General features: G+C 35.3%; 1 protein-coding gene across 2 annotated transcripts; it reads right to left on the bottom strand.

Moving 5' to 3' along the window:
* Window positions 1-11,323: 11,323 nt before the first annotated feature.
* Window positions 11,324-15,567, bottom strand: LOC111806547 (alpha/beta-Hydrolases superfamily protein). 2 transcript variants are annotated; one of them, XM_023691914.2, is made up of 6 exons: window positions 15,460-15,567; window positions 13,659-14,386; window positions 12,874-13,356; window positions 12,656-12,715; window positions 12,146-12,562; window positions 11,324-11,879 (listed from the first exon to the last, which is right to left on the bottom strand). In XM_023691914.2, exons 1-6 carry the CDS (start codon window positions 15,476-15,478, stop codon window positions 11,457-11,459), a joined length of 2,130 nt encoding a protein of 709 aa, XP_023547682.2. In that variant the 5' UTR covers window positions 15,479-15,567; the 3' UTR covers window positions 11,324-11,456. The 2 variants fall into 2 exon arrangements, with proteins under 2 accessions (XP_023547682.2, XP_023547683.2); XM_023691915.2 differs by having other exon boundaries at window positions 15,231-15,555.
* Between the last annotated feature and the right edge of the window lie 5,016 nt (window positions 15,568-20,583).

Raw genomic sequence — 20,583 nt, 5'->3', positions numbered from 1 at the left:
CTCCATATAAACTGAATTAAACAGAGGAATCCGCATCTTCATCATGTAAAATTGATGGAATAAGGAAAGAGAATAAGGAAATCGAGAGTTATCCCGGTTTGTTGTCGTTCGTCAATGGAAGTTTCCTTCTCTTGAGCTCTCACGTCCACCTCTTTGCCCTAATCAATCCTTGTTGGTCTCCTTTTCCTTCTGCTGTCAACAGCTGCTGGATTAGGATTTTTTTCTTCTTCTCTGGTTTCACAGCAGTTCACTGCAGCAGAGGCTGCTGCTGTGTAATTCAATTTTTCTCCCCAAAGTGTGGCTCTCCTCCTCTTGGTTTTCCTTTTCCTTTTATATTGAGCATGAGTTCCCTTTAGGGCTGAAAAGGAACAAGTAGTCCACATAGGATGTTCCTCATTGGTAGTCAATGACCTACTTGGACTGCTGACGTGGATTTAAAATTTCCATATCATCCCCCATTTGTTTCCAAATTTGCTACTGCCACATGGTTTAACATAAATGTCTGAAATTTTACCACATAACTCAATTAAATATACAATTAAGATCAATTTTATGCCAAATCATATTTTTTTCATGTTGGACCGCAATAAACGATTTCATGTTCACTAAGTAGAATAAATGGGGTAATAAATGAGTAAATGGTGAATACGAGTGCAATATTAACTACAAAAAGACTTGATATGACTTACTTTTATAGAGAATTATCAACAACCCAATAATTACTTCAGTGAAAGAAATTTCTCTTTCCCTCTCTGCTATGTGCTGATTTTTTTACAGTAGCACTCTCCCTCTGCAAGAATGACTGTTATTTTAAATTTTTACACAAATCCCATCCATTTCTCTCTCCAATTTATTTTACTCTGCAATCCATTCCTTTGCAATTCATTTTATTCTGTCATCCATTCCTCTACAATCATCTCCTCTCCTTTGCAATTCATTTCAATCCATTCCTCTGCCATTCATTTCAATCCATTCCTGTGTAATTCATTTCAATTCATTCCTCTCTCTACTGCAATCCATTCATCCATTCCTCTCCCTACCTCTCTACTCTCAACCTCTCCACAAAATACAAATCTCTCTCGACACTTAGTCTCTCACAAGGAATTTGATCTCAATAGCATTCTCTCGCGTTCTTTGTCTTGTTTCTTTCTCGCACGCCGTCTTTCTCTCTTTAGTCTCCTGGAACGCTATAACGAGTAAGCTTTTTCTCTTTTTGTTATATCCCCTTGCAAAAACTGATTGTATATTTTAACCTTGATGCATTCTATGATAGTTGTTCATTTTGAGTTAAATGTTTGAATCATAATAGTTCTATTTTACTTTTTATAGATGGAAAACAATAGTGCAACGGTATGTGCAAGTAGCTCTAGGAATTATAATGCATCGAAACCATCATTGGCTACCCAATCTGAATTTAAGAAGAAGAAACCCCGTAAATCAACCGTGTGGGATCACTTTACAAGATTAGAGAACAATAATAAGAGGTGCAAGTGCAACTATTGTTCTAAGGAGTATGCTTATGATACTAATTCTTGTGGAACTAGCACGTTATGGAAGCACTTAAAAAATCAGTGTAGGAAGTACACATATAAGGTGGAGGACAGAGGACAAACCACTCTAAGTTTTCAACGTTCAATAGATGGAAAGGGTGGTAGTAATATTGTTACTTCATTATTTAGTCAAACAAGATGTAGAGCAGCATGTGCCAAAATGATAATCATGGATGAATTATCATTTAAATTTATAGAGAATGAGGGTTTCAAATTGTTTTGTAGTATTGCATGTCTTAAGTTTGACCCTTCGTTAAGAGTATTGCTAGAGATATATTTCAGCTCTATCTAGAAGAAAAAAAGAAGTAGAAAGATTTTTTAGTCAGTCATTCCAAGAGAGTTTGTCTTACCACTGACACATGGACTTCGTTGCAAAACATTAATTACATGGTAATCACCGCACATTTTATTGATTCAGAATGGAATTTGATAATACAAGTTCCAAGAATTCCAAGAATTCCAAGAATTCTCAACTTTTGTCAAGTTGCTAACCACAAGGGAGAGACTATTGGCAAGATTATTGAGAGTTGTTTATTAGAATGGAGAATCGATAAGGTTTTCTCTATCACAGTTGATAATGTTAGGATCGCACAACAACGCACACGCTCGATCTAGATGAACACAAAGAATGGGATAGAGAAAAGTGCAAGGAGAACTCTGGCTAAAATGATTTATTTTTATCTATGACTTCACGTATGTACAGTAAGAGAGAATTACAGAGAATAGAAAGTACATCTTCAAAGCTCTACTGGGCGGGATATATATATGGTTCAGTTTACTATATATAGCTTTACCAGATTTAACTATCTACTATATATAGTTATTTACCATATATAGCTTTACCATATATGGCTTTACCAAATATAGCTTTATCGGATATAGCCGTTACCAAACTATAAATACAGGGAGCAGACTCCGTAACCTAACAATTCTCCCACTTGGAGACTGATCCTACACCATACCAATTAAGACTTTGCATCACCTTAATTTTCCAACATCAACACATTTTGTCAACATGTTTGCTGGATTCTTTGCACGCTCTATCTTCTCCAAACACATCACCATCTTTCACTAACCTACAAGTGAAATGGTATCGTCTTCTGTGTTTTCTCTTTAAATGATAGACCGGGTTCCTTCGCTAACTGTATGACACTCTGACTATTTCTGTAAAGAATATCTTTGTGCTGTTTCTTGCCCATTCTTCTAGATAGTCAGTCATCCATATCGTCTTCTTTCCAGCTTCAACTATTGCCACGTACTCAATCTTAGTACAACGCATTTTTGAAGTCTAGACGTCCTAGCATCCATGGCTTGCTCCTACTTGGTTGTATCGTACAACTGTAGGGCCTCATCAAAGGGTTGTGGTTCCCTTTCATCAACAACAGATAGTGTAATGAAGGTACATACATATCTGGTACTCTGATAGTACAAGATGATCTTCTCAACACCAGTTCAGGTGTCACTTGCTCCACTGCTGATTCCTCCGCAACAACCTCAGGAGTTTATTGAGTATCTGCTACAAGATCACTTGGTGATTTTCTCTGCAACTCAACCTCAACTCCCACTTGCTTTGTTGTCTTGGAACCTTGCTCCACATCTGGTTCCTCAGCAGTAGTCTCAAGCGTTTCTTGAGTATCTGCTACAACATCACTAGGTGAGTTTCCCTGCAACTCAAGCTCAACTCCCACTTGCTTCGTGGTCTTGGAACCTTGCTCCACATCTGGTTCCTCAGCAGTAGTCTCAGGAGTTTCATGAATATCTGCTACAACATCACTAAGTGAGTTTTCCTGCAACTCAAGCTCAACTCCCACTTGCTTCGTCGAACCTTGCTCCACATATGGTCCCATTTCTAACCGCACTTTCTTCAATTCTCTGGCGGTCCTTGTGAAGCTAACTCGTTTCTGCTTGCTCATAACGTAGTTCTCACAACGACCCACATCAACAGATTTCAGACCTTCTAAAACTCCTTTCGCAGCAAGCCTCTTCATTCCTTTCGCGCTCATAGGTTCAAGTCTATTGTGCTGTAGACTTGAATTTGAAGCACTCTCAGCAACAGCAGCTATGTTCATACACCCTGCAGTGGTGTATAGGGTTCCAGATTTTGAGCCACGTGCTACCACCGTAGCACTCTTCATAATCTTCCACTAACCCTTCCCTAACTTTGTTGCATAACCTGTGCTGTCCAACTGACCAATAGAGATCAGGTTCCTTTTGAGACCAGGAATATATCTGATATCCTTTAATGTTCACTGATTTCCTGCCGGAGTTTTTATGCAGACATCTCCTTTTCCTTTAATCTCCAAATCTTTGTTGTCGGCAAGATACACCTTCTCGAAATTTCCAGACTTGAAATTCTGGAACAACTCTTTATTTGGGGACGAATGAAAAGATGCACTTGAATCCAAAATCCAGGATTCAATCTAACTGTCCGCGCTGAGGATTAGAGCATCCCCAATGTCTTCTGCTGAATTTATAAAATCATCATCATCTCCAGATTTGTGATTATGCTTCCTCTTTGGTCTTGTACAACCTGTCCGAAAGTGACATTTTTCTCCACAATTCCAACACGTTACGTTTGGTCTATTTGGAGATTTTTCTCTGTTCTTTGATTTTGATCGCCCTTTGTTTGGGCCCTTCGGTTTACTTCTTCCCCTTCGATCAACACTAAGAGCATTGCCTGATGAATATCCAGTTTCTCGTTTGCGAATACTTTCGCTGAGAACTACATCTCGAATTTCACCAAACTTCAGTTTATCAGATCCTCGGGAACTGCTGATTGCGGCAACAACAGTATCCCGTGACTCGGGTAAGGATGACATCAAAATCAACGCTTTAATTTCATCTTCGAAATTAATTTCCACCGAACTCAGTTGACTTATGATCATATTGAATTCATTTATATGATCAGCAACACGTCCACCTTCAGACATCTGTAGATTGAACAATCTACGCATCAAATACACCTTGTTCATAGCCGACGATTTTTCGTACATATTCGACAATGCCTTCATCAGATATGACGTTGTCTTCTCCTTGATAATGTTGAACGCCACATTTCTGGATAGCGTCAGCCGGATCATCCCTAAGGCTTGTCGATCCTTGAGCTTCCACTGTTCCGTGGTCATGGTATTCGGCTTCACCCCCAACAGAGGTTCATGAAGATCTTTCTGGTACAGATAATCTTCAATCTGCATCTTCCAGAAACCGAAATTGGATCCATCGAACTTCTCAATTCCAATCTTTGAACTTTCCATCTTCACAGATCGTGGTGAATTTCGCCTAGCTTTGATACCAGTTGTTAGGATTGCACAACAACGCACACGATCGATCTAGATGAACACAAAGAATGGGATAGAGAAAAGTGCAAGGAGAACTCTGGCTAAAATGATTTGTTTTTATTTATGACTTCACATATGTACAGTAAGAGAGAATTACAGAGAATAGAAAGTACATCTTCAAAGCTCTACTGGGCCGGATATATATATGGTTCAGTTTACTATATATAGCTTTACCAGATTTAACTATCTACTATATATAGCTATTTACCATATATAGCTTTATCCGATATAGCTTTACCATATATGGCTTTACCAAATATAGCTTTACCGGATATAGCCGTTACCAAGCTATAAATACAGGGAGCAGACTCCACAACCTAACAGATAATATAAGTTCCAATGATATAGCTATTTCATATATTATGAGAAGGCTTAGAAGTTGAAATTCACTTGTCTTAGATGGAGAAATATTACACATGAGGTGTTGTGCTCACATAATTAATTTGATTGTGAATGAAGGGTTTAAAGAAATGCGTGACTCCATTTCTAGTGTTCGCAATGTCGTAAGGTATGTTAGATCATCCCCTAAGAGATTGACAAAATTTAAAGATCGTGTTGAACAAGAAAAAATTAAATTTAAAGCACTTGTTTGTTTGGATGTAGCGACTCGATGGAATTCCACTTATTTTGATGCTTGATCATGCCTTGAAATTTTTAAAAGCTTTCAAAGTATTAAGGAGGAAGAATTAGATTATGTTGATTATTTCAAAGTGGGGATCATGGAAACAAAAGGGGCCACGAACCATTGATGATTGGAAAAATGTTGCAGTGTTTGTAAAGTTTTTGAAGGTTTTCTATGATGTCACTGCGGAGATAAGTGGTTCTTTGTATGTGACTTCTAATTCTTATTTTCATTAACTTTGGGGTCTTCGAGAACTTTTAATTCAGTGGAGTACAAATGTGAACTCTGTTTTAAGTAACATGAGTTCAAATATGAAAGTTAAGTATGACAAATATTGGGGCTCAATGGAAAGAATTAATAAGTTGATATTCATAGCAGTGGTACTCGATCCTCGTTACAAATTGGATTACATATCATTTTGCTTTTCGAATATTTATGAAGATGTTATGGTTAAAGTGATGGTGGATGACATAAAGAATTATTTAATTCGTTTGTACGATTACTACAAGTTTTATGATAATGCTCAAGATCATCATCAATCTAAATTGAGACTCACTTCTAAGTCCATGAGTATGGAGATGGACATAATTGATGAAGAGAATTTGAGTGGTTCAATATTAGTATTATCAAGATATAAACGAAGAAGAGAAGAGCAACATTCACTCGAGTTAAAGAATGATGTTGATCGATATTTATCTGACCCTAGTGAAGAACTTATGATAATTTTGATGTTTTGGCATGGTGGAAAGCAAATGAGTTTAAGTACAGAGTTTTATCGAAAATTGCCCAAGATGTTTTGGTCGTTCCAGTGTCGACTGTATCTTCTGAATCAGCATTTAGTAGGAGGATTCTTGATTCTTTTAGGAGTTCTTTGACCCCTAAAACAATGGAAGCTCTGATATGTACACAAAATTGGATCGGTAGAAAATCAGTATCGTTAGATATTCCTCAACTTGAAGATTTGGAGATTTGTTCTAAGATTGAGACATGTAACTCCAAATCTATTTATTGTCTATTTGTTAGGATGTATTCTGTATTCTTATATCACAATTTATATTTTATTTTTGAGATGATTTAAAACCTTCAAGTTCCACCAACGTCATGCAAGAAGAATTATTTTTCAATGTAAGTAAAATATTTGAAGTTACACTGTGCTTTATCCAAACAATCTTAAAACGGTACTAACTTTCAAGATGCTATTTTTCTTTGGTAGAAATTAAGAATGCACGAGAGAGTTGGATAATTTAAAAATTTTAAATATTTTATGGAATGTTGTAACTTTGGAATTAATTCATTGAATATTCCTTAGGTGAATTTTTAGGCATTTTGTTAAATGATTATATATTGTGAATAGTAGATAATTTAATTAGATGTTGTAACTTTAGAATTAATTCATTGCATGTTCTTTATATATTTATATGTGATAATATGAATGCAATAGAGAGTTTGATATTTTTGATCTACAACTTAGAGGTAGTAATTGTTTTATCATTTTAGGTCATACAAATTAAATTTTTAAAATTTTTTTTGGACCAACCCGAACCCAACTCGAAAATAGAGGGTTGGGTTGGAAAACTTTTTGGGTTGGGTTGGGTTACTAATCCAACCAACCCGAACTTTTGGGTTGGGTCAAAAAAATCCTCCAATCCAACCCAACCCGGACCATGTACACCCTACAGCCAACCAAGTAAGTGACCTTACTATAGGATAGGTTGGGGACAATTGATTGTTGTATGACGACATGTGCCTAGTGACCCTTACACTTGTTATTTATGTTTTCTACTTATGATGCTTTGATGATGATGTATGATGTATAGCATATGATGACGTGAATGAGTGAAATGACCCTAAATTTCTACATACTAAGAGTCACTACTAACGTCTCATGCTCATCTCTTACGTAGAAAAATAACCCTTAAAAGAAAACTTTATCTATAGTGTAAATGTCGAAAATGTTTAAGACACTCTTCTTTGAAAAACACAGCTATGGTATTATGTATTTAAATACAAAATACTAAAATTTAGAAAAAAAAAAAAAAAAAAAAAACAAATACAAAACAATTTAAAACGATAAGATGCAAAACAACTTATTCTATCCTAAGACTCACCATATCACTATAAAGTGCATAAAGCATATCAAGTACGTCATACATCAAACTATATATATTACACACATATTACACACATCATCAAGCATCATAACTCAAGCATTATAACTCAAGCATTATAACTCATACATCATCATATACTCATACATTATCATATACTAATATATGGTATCATACGATACAACTCATACATCATCATAACTCATACAATTAGGCTAGACTACTTACCTGATTAGCTAAGTTGTTGTTACGAATTTATCCATAATGAAAGTTTGATTCTATCATTCGAATTCCAAGTCAACGTATGTGAGCTCATAACATTAGTTTCAAGTTCGAGCTTCTAAAAAATTATTTCTCTAATTTATATTGGTCCATATGTTAAATTTCATGCAAAATATTATAGTATTTGCATAAATAAAATCTTAAAATGTTTATTTATGTTTGTTATAATTCATTTCCTTGCCATCCATTTACAACTCTTTAACATTTCCTAGATATTTTCTTGTGTAACATTTCGGATTTTTCCATTTTTGCCTTGTTTGGTTGATTTTTATTTTTATTTCTATATATGACAAGATATTATGTTATGCATTTATTCTCGCCGGAAAAGGTGGCATTTTCAACAAGAAAGTTATTACCTAAAAATAAAATAAATAATTAAATGTAATCTCTCCAAAAATAGAAGGATTCGTGCTAGACTTTTATTACCTAATACGAACATTCCTATTTCTCTGTCTTGATGTTATTTTTATATTCACATGCCCAACCTTTTACCTCCCTAGAAAACGATTTTCTCCCCAAACTTTCATCTGGAACCTTGGGGTTGCTCTTCGGAGGAAGAATCGGGTAAGGAAGACAAGGTTTTTTGGAATAGGGTCAAGCCGTAGACGCATACCCAGCAGCTCCAGCAGCTTCGCACGCGTACACAGTGCGGGTCGGCTCGCACGTGTATGAAATCGGCTCGGTTCCGTCAATTCCCGCAGCTCGACTTGGCGGCTTAGTTGGCCGGCTCGGCAACTAGGCTTAGCGGCAAGGTATCACTATAATATATCGATTCCAAGGTTTTTGGCCCTTCCGAAGCTGTTTCTGCCCTTAGTTTTACCATCCGAGGTCAGTATGGTTTCTAAACGTTAAAGACAGCTTAGATCGAGGGTTTATTTTGATAAATAGCATGAGGTTTAGCTAGGGTACCTTATGAAAGGTTCTAAATTTTTATGTGGTTATCATAGGACCTATTTAACCGCTGGGATTACCTCGTTGTGAGTGACTTCAACCAAGACCATCGAGGTAAGTGACCTTACTGTTGGAGTTAGCTTCTACGTGTTGTATGATGGTGCGTGTCCTGTGGCTCCTGCATGCACCATATTTATGTGATATGATGATGTGATGTACAGATTGTATTGACTATAGATTGTGAATGTTATGTGATGTATGAATTATGTTGACTGTTGACTGTTTATGTTATGTGAAGTTATGAATGAGATGTTAGTATTATATGCAATGAATATGTTGATTGATGGCATAGATACATGTAGAATTATCGAGTCATGTCATGAGATGTTTATGCAACTGGAATGTACTTTCATGTTATTTAATATGCCACGTAATGTAAGAAACGTATATGTGATGTTAGCATTGCTTATGTAATGTCATGTTAGATATGTTAAGGGACCTCATGCATATATGTATGTCACGTGCATCGGGATTCTTCCCCTTTATGATACGAAAGAATGAAATACGATATTTATGTTCGCTATGATATCATGCAGACCCTTTTCTGTTCTGTGGTGTCCGGCTACGTGTAACACGTTGTGCCCGACCAAGTCAGGCCCAGGGGGTATGTTTACGAGCCCGCTGGTGGGTCCATGTACACGTACATGGGCACCCAACCCTACCCAGAATAGGAAAGCGCCCAAGGCTATGAAAATTTTATGAAAAGTTAGGTCCCGCTCATATGTTTGCATTCCTAACCCCAACAGTAGGGTAACTTACTGAGTATTTCATAAAATACTCAAGCCACATGCTATCTACATTTTTCAGGTAAAGGCAAGGCACCAATGTACGGTTGACGGCGAAGCTGAGGACACCATGTAAATTGGAGATTAGATATTTTTAGGAGTTTACTCCTATTGGACTGTTTTAAGTTAGCATTGAGTTTTGTTTTATTTGGATTTATTCGGAATTCAGTTATTGAACGTTTATTTTCGGAGATAGGTTTTGTTTTGGATTTATGAACCTTCATGAAAGACTCTTCCAAGGTTATTTATGACGAGCTTCTGCTTAATGAGTTCTATATGCATAGGTGACGTCACTAATTAGGTTAAAGAAAATTAGGCCCGTTAAAGTGTGTTTTTTTTTTTTTTTTTTTTTAACAATTACTTTTTTGCCCATTTTTTTTAGTCCATTCTTATTTTTTTCTCTCAAAATGGCTACAGATTGATTTCTTTTTCTTTTAATTTTAATAGATGGTTTGAATTACACAGATAGTTTAATCAATTTCATATCTCCCGGGATCTTATTTCCTCTATTTTTTTTCAATCATGTTCGTCAAATCATTGCTTTTTCCTCCTTCTATTCTATATTTACTATGTTAAATTTTCCTTTTTCCTCTCTGTTAATTTTTCATCAAATCTTCCTTTGTTATGTATTTTCTTTGTTAAACTTTTGGTTTGTTTGTATTTACTCAGTTAATTTTTTCACCAAATCTTCCTTTATTTTGTATTTTTTTCGTTAAACTTTTCATTTTTCTCCCGGTATTTATCGGGTTAATTTTTCACCAAATCTTCCCTTTTACTATGTTCTATATTTACTTCCTTTTTCTATAGATGAAATTTGCACCAACCTTGATTGTTCCAAAATCGTGCTGATTTTAAACTTAAAAATTTTAATCAAAGGGTTGTCGGCCATGGTTTTGATTCCTAGCAGTTGGATGTAAATATCCTCTAGTTTAACATAAAGTCGATTTTGCTTTAGAACTTCATAGACCTTTGTTAAATGACTTAGGTGTTCATGCTTGCTTTTACTATAGATTAAAACATCACCAATTATTTAGACGTGGTACTGTGAAGGTCTATGCAAAACAATATGACAAGCATCCTATGAAGGAGGTCGCATATTATTTGGTCTTTCTCGATATCAACTTTTCACTACTTCCGCTATCAATGATCAATTGACAAATTCGTAAAAACTTTGTAGTGATGATTTATACCTTTGCACCATTTACGTGCATGGTCGAAAAGAACATGAAAACCTGTGTGAAATAAGCAAACTTGTACCAAAGTAGGTATGAAAAAAATATGATCTTAGTATACATTCAATCGTACAATACGAACTAGGATCACCTAGATTGTATTATATGATCGAGAGCAAATTAAAATCGTATTTTAGTTATATCTTGCTTGATACAAGTTTGTTTTAGCTAAATGACTATTCACTTTTTACATTATTTCGTGTTATTTTCAACCATTCTTATAAACTTAGCAAAAATTTAAGGCGTTAGGATCCATCCTTGATCATATGGTACAACTGTACATACACGAAGATAGTATTTTGGTCATATCTCCCTTGATACAAGTTTGTAGTTTGTTTTAGCTAATTGACCACTCATTTTTATACGTTTTTCATGTTCTTTCTTACCATGCATATAAACAGTTCTTCTAACTTAAATAAATTTATAAGAACTTAGGCAAATTTAGCCTACTCAGTGTAGAACTTAGGCAAATTTAGCCTACTCAGTGTCCCAACCTATTTATTTAAGTTAAACCAAACCAGTTCAAGTACGTTTATGCATTTACAGAGGTGACTTACAAGATGATTACAAAGCTCATGGAAAATGGTGTTAAACACCTGTCATTATCTCATTGGATACCAAACTATTCTTATTGTCCAAATTTCCATCATGCCTCCATAACTCTGGAGGTGGCGAAGTAAGTAATGGCAATAACAATTTCCTCTGCTTTCTGACTTTGCCAGTATGCATCTTCGTGTGTTGGTTAAGAACCCCATTCAAAGCCTTCAGATAGAAACTCGAGTCATGGTCCCTTAAAATTGTACCCTCTGACCCATAAGCTGTAGGGTCACTGAGTGTCTCAAGTGGATGAGGGCAATTCAGGAACGCCCTAAGGAGCCCTATGGAGTATCCATTTTGGGTGCTGTCCAAAGTATAGAGGGCACTTCCCTCAGGGAGCATAGGATGAGGGGGAGATGACATCTCTTCAGGTTGCAATATGAATATCTTACCCAATGGAGAATATAGTAATTTCTGCATAATAAACACAAAGTTCAAGATTGTAAATGCCCAAAGCCACCGCCGACAGATATTGTCTTATTTGGGCTTTTCCTTTCAGACTTACCCTCAAGGTTGTTAAAACGCGTCTGCCAAGGAGAGGTTTCCACACCCTCGTAAAGGGTGTTTCGTTCTCCTCCCCAACCGATGTTGGATCTCACAATACAGATGAGCAATATTTTGTATACTTTAACCAAAAACTCGATCAACTTTAATAGAAAGCATATCCTAAGATTGCTTACACTTTTGTTGAGGCAAGAGTGTGACCGAAACGATCCACTCAAGCGCTTCAGAACAGCAGCGACATGGTTTGGGTAGTTGCAGGAGAAGGCCCTCGGAACGATATCTCGGTGCATTATGACGCAACGGATATCGTCTTCATCCAAACCCAATTCATTTAGAATCTTGTGTCCACCACAGAACACAAATGGAGAACCAAAAGTGACCACTGGTTGAAGCATACAAGGCTTCACAATCTCATTCTTCAGTAGCATCAAGTGCACCAAAAGGGAAAGACTGCCTCCAAGAGAATGACCAGTAAACTGAAACTTTGCTTGGGTTCCATATTTTTTCAAATGCTCTATAATTTCTGGTATGAATTGCTTGTATATTCCCTTTGCAGCTTCATATATTCCTCTATGAACAAGCACATCACTTCCCTACATTAAGTCCATTTTTAATTACAAAACTACATGTACTTTTCTTTTTTCTGACTTGCCAAGTAATAGAGGCCATTCAAGCTATTGTTTTACCTCGAACTTCGTGGGCTCGAAAAAAAGATTTGCTTGCCAAGATGCCAACGAATCCGATCCCTGTATATCACACAAACTAACTGGTTAAATTATAAGTAGAGCCTATTAATCCCAATATTCTTTACAAAGTTCCTATTTGTTCTCAAGCATTCATTCTTTTATCTATTTAGTTGCTATACTTCAAAAAATATTTTAGTTAGAGGGATTGGAGTAAACACCTGAATGATGAAGTATCGAGTCGGGCTGTGGATGTCGTCACAAACAAACCATTCACAAGGAGAAGAGTGAAGAGATTGGAGGCCCTTTGCAGTCTCCTGTTTCTGCACCTCCTCAGCAGCAACCACAGCAGTCATTGTTGAAGCTGCAACATAAGCAGCAACCTCGGGATTATATGCCCGACACGAACCCTCTCCTTTCTCTTGTGGTTCCAAAGGATGGGATGAAGGATTCTTGGCTCTCGAGTGCATGTACGATGCAGCTGTTGCAGCTATCTCATAAGCAACAGTTGTGGGGATTTGTTGTGTCCTCTCCAACTGCAAGGCTTCCCCTGAACAAACTTCACCAACATTTAAGGCCTCATCAGATATACAAGTTGAATGCTGATCCTGTTTTTCTTTCATATTAATGGCTGCACCATTCGCTTTCTTGAGCAATGAGGATGTAACGAATTTCAGGCCACAACTTCGTTCTAATTCCTCTGCCTGTAATTAAATAAATCAAATTCAATGGATATCAAAATACACATTTGTCACTATAATCTTTCTTTTTAGTACAGACATCGCAATCTAAGACTAAAACATCACAAATATGTCCATGTTCGACATATTCCCAACACTCCGATACTTGAACGCTTGTTCAGCACAATAGACACCAGTCAGACTCTAATCATATAAATTAAATGAGTATGCCGCTTTTTAGGCATATTATAATCACCGACTCCGCATGTTCATGACCTCGTTTTCTTAGAAAATAATGTGTGATCCTTTCTGAATCAAATGAGTACCTTTATTTCTGGTATAACGTAGGCCATGTTCGACAGGAAAGCCAGCTGAGAAAACACCTTGGTATCAGACAATGGAACCTTGACTAAAAATCTTGCAAATGATTCAGTATCAAAACTAAACTCTCCTTCATCCTCAGAGTCATAATAATCCACTTCACACCCACCATCATCTTCACCACAAAATCTCTCACCAGTTTCATCATGATGTGCATAAATATCATTCTCAACTCCTTTTTTCTGCTTCGTCCGCCAGTGCCTTCGAATCTCCAACAATCTCTCAATCCAATTCGCTCTCCTTGTCACCTCCTCTTCACTACTCAGATCCTTCGAGGTCTCCTCCATGTCAAACAAAAAGGATCTGATTGGATGAGGAAGAAAAGACCCTGAAAATTTCAAAGGAAAAATCCTCATTCCCATAGAGTTATTATTATTGTTGTTGTTTTTTGGCTTTGGCTGTGTTGAAGTAGCATGAATTTTGTTTGCAGAGTAACAAATATGGTTATCAGAATAAGATCTTTTGATGCAAGTTCGTTCTCGAATATCCTTGCTCGAGTGTGAACGACGAATCCCGTTATACTCTTTGGAGATGATGTCTTTTGTCATTGAAGTGGCTGAAGAATTGCCAATAGCCACTGAAGTACAAGCCATAATGACTCTTGAAGAACTCTCACTTGATGGATCAATGAAACTATTTGCGTTTATTAGACCCTTTTCGCAACAAGTGATCCCTGAAAATGGAAGACAAAATTTTAAATTTCAATGAAGCTGAAAATTTTAAACAATCTCAAACTGTTATTGATCTTATATGAAGAGGTCATATCGTTATCTGAAAGAATTTAATAATCAATCAGATCTTCGGTTTGTCCGTATGGTCCTTAGAATTGGAAATTGATGATATCCCATTTCAATGGAGCAGTGATCATCTTGTTCATAACGAAAGAAAAATATATATATAAAATTGAACCCCATTGTGTTAAAAAGGTTATACATCTAATGGTTGAGGTGATTAGATTAATGTGTTAACTAGAAAAGCAATAACAAAGACAGCTAAACTCCAAATCCTGTTGCTAACACCTATGTTTAAATTCATCCGTTTACAAAGATAACAAATCTAAAATCAACATGGAATACTTCAAATTTTCACCTACCAAAGGAATCAGAGTGTTTTGGATATTCCTATTGTTACGTACTACGTCAAGAAAGCACTTGATCTTAGCATTATACTTTGATTCCAATGAATTGAAACAATTTATCCGTAATTATTTCTGGTTCGCTCACAATACAAAGCATAAAGATGTGCAAAATTTCAAGAGATGATGACTAATCAACTGGCAGTCACCGCCTCCACTACTTCCCTCGAATCTATCGATCTTAAAATTAATTCCCAACATTTGAGAAGCCGACATTGTTGAAAACAGAGGATTTACCAAAAGAAGAGACTCACAAACTCCAGTTTAGACAATTCAAACCGATAAAAACAAAGCAACGCAACCTAGAAACGCATTCACAAAACTTCACAGAAATGCAATCCAGAACGAACAAAAGATTGAATAAACACGTATTTAATCATACCTCAAGTTCTGGAGGATCCGATCGGTCCAGGAAATTTCAAAATGCAGGTCATAATTACAGAGAAAAGCAAGGATTTGTGAATGAAGTACGAAGTTGAGTAGAGACAATTCAGGGGATCAAAGTTTCAAAAGGACGGTTTGGGAGTGTATTATTCGTTAATAAATTTTATGGTGGGTTCGTGTCGAATGCTTGCGAATGTTGTTGACAGAGAAGAGAAATGATCACTTACGCGCGCTGTGATTCTCCATTTGTGCTCCCGCTGTTACGTTGAGGAGACTCCATTGTGGAAGAAAGAACAATGGAGAACTTCCAATTTTTTTTGTTTTTTTTTTTTTTTTTTTTTTTCACATCAGATTAGTAATAATCATTAAAACACATATTCAAATTATAGCTTTAACCGTAAAAATAAATAAATAAATAAATTAGGTAAAATTGATTAAGTATATATTTTGTTTGGGAAGAATATTAATTAGTATTTAAATTTAATACAAAATTAATATACCTAATTATAAGTGTTGAATGAACTCATAATTTTTATTAATGTGAGTTTTAGGTTTAATATGGATGGCCTAAATTCTAAAAATATGAGCGTTTAATTCACACTTTTAAATCAAATCTTATATTATTAGCTATAATAATCTACAATTAAAGTTCCTTGTAGCTTATTAAAAATAAAATAAAAATCCCTTTATTACAATTTTTTATCCCGTTTCTTTGGTTTATATAACGAAGATTTGGACGTACCGTTTTTGTTCTAAGCTAATCACGTGCGATATTTGCTCTAATAATGTCTCGAAAAACAAATATTAGAGAAAAAAATGTAATTATTTAATTTTTTTTTTTAAATTAAAAATAAAGTTTAGGTGAAGGGGGGGAGGGTTATTGGAAAGGCTGAAGCATACAGCAAAGAAAGGAAATGTGGAGAGTGATGGCATTTATTTCCTTCATGCAACCACACAGCTGTTGCCCTTTCCCTACAAACCTCATTTAACTCCTCTTATTACCATTTTGCCCTTCTTCCTTTTTCAATATGTTTTTTTTTTTTATTCTACAAAAAAAATAAAAAAGACTAACGGTTGCTTTCTTGGTTTGTTGCTTTGGGCTTTCCTAAAAGACTTCATGTGAATGGAGATTTATTTTTTACTTATAAACTCATGATCATTTTCTAAATTAGCCAATGTGGGACTCCCTCCTAACACTATGTGCTCAAAGTGGGTAACATTACATTTCTACGTACCAAGTAGACCCTCACCAATCGAGGTAAGTTGACAATTAAGAGTAGCATCCCATCGTCTCTACATAGTACTAGTCAACTCAAGCAGTCTTACATGAACTTGATTCATCCTCTTTAAGTTATTTAAAGAAATCGAGGCCTGATAAACAATGTAGAAGCCTGTGCAAGTTGAATTTCAGAGTAATTTGGTAATGGTCATCGAGTCTTCTTCTTTTGTTTTGGGAAAGAAGTTGATAACGTGGATGATTCAATTGAACTAGCCACACCAACTTCAAACTCGACCCTCCCTTAGTTTTTCTTAAGTTTAATCTAATTCAGATTGGTCTCATGAAATTATTTATGGTTCAAGAAAGTAGACTCAAAAATGAATCTACTAAAAAAATTTTGGAGTAATTTGGATACTGGAAGCTGTAGGAACTGAGGACCCAAACATCAATGATGAGAAAAGTAGCCATCTTGAATTTTTGTTAAGAAATACCGGCAGAAATTGCTTGAATAAAATATGAGTCTTAAGTTTAAAGGAATATGGAAGAAGTTAGTCAAGAACCGAGAGTTAAAGACCTAAACTAAGCATTTTACTCGAGAATCAAGTAATGTTAAAATAACCTACTAAATGAACTCCGCTGCGCGTACAATTTTAAAGTTGAGTGTAAAATGATATATTAAGGATATATATAAAATTTGGTGATCAAATGCAAAATGACTAAAATACCCTAATGATGATTTATCTTTAGTTCAAGACCTAAATAACGTCCAAATATCATGAAATTTTATAGTCAATCATAATGATAAAGAACATGGTAAAGTTTTAAAGTAATTAGAACATGTTTATAGGCTAAACTAAGAATTAAGGATAAAATAACCAAAATGCCCCTAAATTTCTTTAAGATTTTCAAAGCCCAAACATCCTTTCAATGACAAATAAGAAGTAAGGACAAGAATTTAGGAATTTAGGATAAGGATGGAACAAGAACCAAGAAAACATCAAGTTCATCGAGATTCTTGGGAATAAGAACCTAAAACCTTAGAACTAAGGTCCTTAGATCATAATCAAGATGAAGAACTCAGATCCCAAGATTAAGTTCCTTCGGCTAGATCATGACAAGAACTCAAAGTTCAAGAGCTGACCCTAAAGGCATAATTTCTCATGTCAAGATTAACAGCAAGTCAAGAAAGAGTGGTGTACACTAACACACGATAAAAGAGCCTAAAAATAGACTCCTCACTGAGGGACAAGAAGATGGTTGAGGATGGGAACCACACAATATTTTAAGTGTTAATATTTTAAATTGCTTTATTCACCCGGCCCAGTGTATTCAACCTTTAATTTAGATTTATAAATAAAATCTATTTATGTTTTATTTTAAACGTGATAAATTTTACCTTCTATTTTTCAAGTTTTTAATAAGTTGGGGCTAGTGAAATTTGGGTCGTGACAACAATGTTATATAAAGTTCCAGATTTTGTGTCATGTGTTACCACCACAGCACATTTCAAAATCTTCTACAAACTCTTTTCAAATTTTGCTCAACTCGCCTGTAGAGACCAAATTCTTCTTGAGATCGATGAATAGATCTAACATCTTTCAATGTTTACTAATTTTTTTTTGTTGGAGTTGCATGAAGACTATCTTCTTAGAAATTTTTAGATTTGAAAATTTGAAACATTTTCTTTGCTCGAAAACAAATGAAAGATGATCCAAAATCAATCCATATTTTCTTCTATTGAATTTATAGAATCATTTTCATCTATTAATTTGTGATTCTATTTTTTCTTGCATTTTTTCCACAATTTTGACATGTTATATTTAGTCTGTTTGAAGATTCTATTCCGTTGTTCGTTTTTTTAATCGATTATGTTTGTTTGGGCCATTCGATTTACTTCTCTACCTTGGGTCAACACTTAGAGCATTAGTTGATGAATACCTAATTTTTTGTTTACGAATACTCTGGTTGATAACTACATCTTAGATTTTACCAAACTTTAGTTTCGGGTATCCCAAGACTCGGGTAAAGATGACATCAAAATCAATACTTTAATTTTATCTTCAAATTTAATTCCATATAACTTAGTTGACTTACAATTATATTGAGTTTATTTACATGTTTCGCAACAAATCCATCTTTAGACGTCTGTAAATTGAACCGTCTATGCATGAATAAATCTCGATCATTACTATTGATTTTTCGTACACATTCAACATTGCATTCAACAGATCGAATGTTGCTTTCTTCTTGACGATGTTGAAGGCCACATTTCTAGACAACACCAATCGGATTAGCCCTAGAGCTTTCCAATCCTTAAGCTTCTACTGCCCTATGGTTGTGGAATCTAACTTCACTTCGGACAAGAATTCGTGAAAATATTTCTGATACAAATAATTGTCAATCCAAATATTTCAGAAACTGAAATTAGATCCATCAAACTTCTTGATTCCAATCTTAAAACTTTTCATCTTCATAGATCATGGTGAACCTCTCCCATCTTTGATACCAGTTGCTAAGATTACATAATTCACATACTTGATCTAGATGAAAAACACGAAGAACAAAAGAGAAAAAACACAAAAATAAATATAAGTAGTAACACGAGGATTTATAAACTCCATGGGGACTAGAGTTTTATATTCATGACTTATGGTATGCACCGTTACTGACAATAAAGAGGATACAAGTACATCTTTAGAATATACCTATGGTTTTGGTTTACTATATATATAGCTTTATATATAGACTTTTACTATTTATAACTATTTACTATATATAAGATGAGACTCTATAACCCAACAATATACACATCAACTCATATGTTTTGAGATTCAAAAAATTATCAGGACTTCTGAATATTGCACCTAATATGTCTTTAAAATCTAGGATACCCAGGTGGTTCCTTGCCATAATAGGCAAGTTTACCAACAAGGAATAGTCGAAGATCTCCTAACCACCCACATGAGTTTTATATGTGGCACATATTTTGATCTCAAGATATGACCATATCTATACTAACTCTTTAGGACTACAATTTACCGTCTTCCAATCTTAAAGTAAATCATATGGGAGTGACCCTATAAGTTGGCAATACCATGCATATTTTTATCAATTGAGACGAGTTCACGATAAAGATTGAGTTAGTGAATCCCCTAACCCTCTCTTGATGGTAGCATCATCATGGTGTAAGCTGCTCAATATGGTTCATGAGATGTATACCTAAATCTTCAACTATCTCAAGGCTTAACTCATAGATTCTAAGGACGGAACTCGGTCGCACAATCTTGCATTCATCTCTATCTATCACATCATTCTCATTACTAAACTCGAGAAAGGAGGCTTATTTCACCCGATTAATAATAGAAAGTTGAGGAACGTCCCTAAATCATATATTCATGTGGCTATGTAAGCAAACTTTAGTCTCAATAAACACAACATAAAATTGAATCATACATAATTGAGTTACATGCATCCGATAAGTCATATTTCATGATTCATGATCTAAATCATGCTTATTTGTATCTATCGATCTATTTGTAACTTACTCATACATGCTTAGTCGATCCGATCCGAACTAATTTGAATGGCTACTAACTCAAATTCCTTCAAATCCTAATGTTTTTTGGTGAATTTCTTAAGCATGTACTAAGACCAAGGAGGCCAATAGCCTCGATCAATAACCATTTACTTTATGACTTAAGTATTCCACATCGAAATTCCTGTAAAATGCTAAGATAAGTAGCTTCCTTCAAAGGACTTAGACTCTTAGGAACCATAAAGCTACTAATAAGGATAACCTACAAAAGACAAACCAAAAAAGAGACCCCAAACAACTAAGATAACAAGGTGAAAGCACAAACACCCCGATAATAAGGATGCAAGGAATTTAGGACAATAAGCTTTCGGAGACGAAAGTTGTTGAGAGGAGGAGAATTTGTAATAATAAGAATCAAGGTAATTCAAATAAAATTAAGTCGCTCATGTAAGACCTAAGGGCTCCAAGGGGCATTCAAGCAAGACCAAGAGTGTTAACCATTCCTTTCAATACCCTAACAAAGTAATATTAGGGATTTAAGACTTTATGGAGAAGGATTGGAAAGGAAGAAGTAACCAAAAGAAGAAAATGGTCGTT

This window comes from Cucurbita pepo, chromosome 12, assembly GCF_057944985.1.
Source record: "Cucurbita pepo subsp. pepo isolate OVF chromosome 12, ASM5794498v1, whole genome shotgun sequence".
NCBI classification, from domain to species: domain Eukaryota; kingdom Viridiplantae; phylum Streptophyta; class Magnoliopsida; order Cucurbitales; family Cucurbitaceae; genus Cucurbita; species Cucurbita pepo.
This window is presented reverse-complemented; position numbering and strand designations above follow the sequence as displayed.

Excerpts from the sequence above, each read along its gene's own strand:
- LOC111806547 (XM_023691914.2), bottom strand. Across the intron at positions 13,357-13,658 it reads ACGTTATACCAGAAATAAAG|GCAGAGGAATTAGAACGAAG; the intron begins GTACTCATTTGA and ends ATTTAATTACAG. Across the intron at positions 11,880-12,145 it reads ACTCTTGCCTCAACAAAAGT|AAATTACTATATTCTCCATT; the intron begins GTAAGCAATCTT and ends TTTATTATGCAG.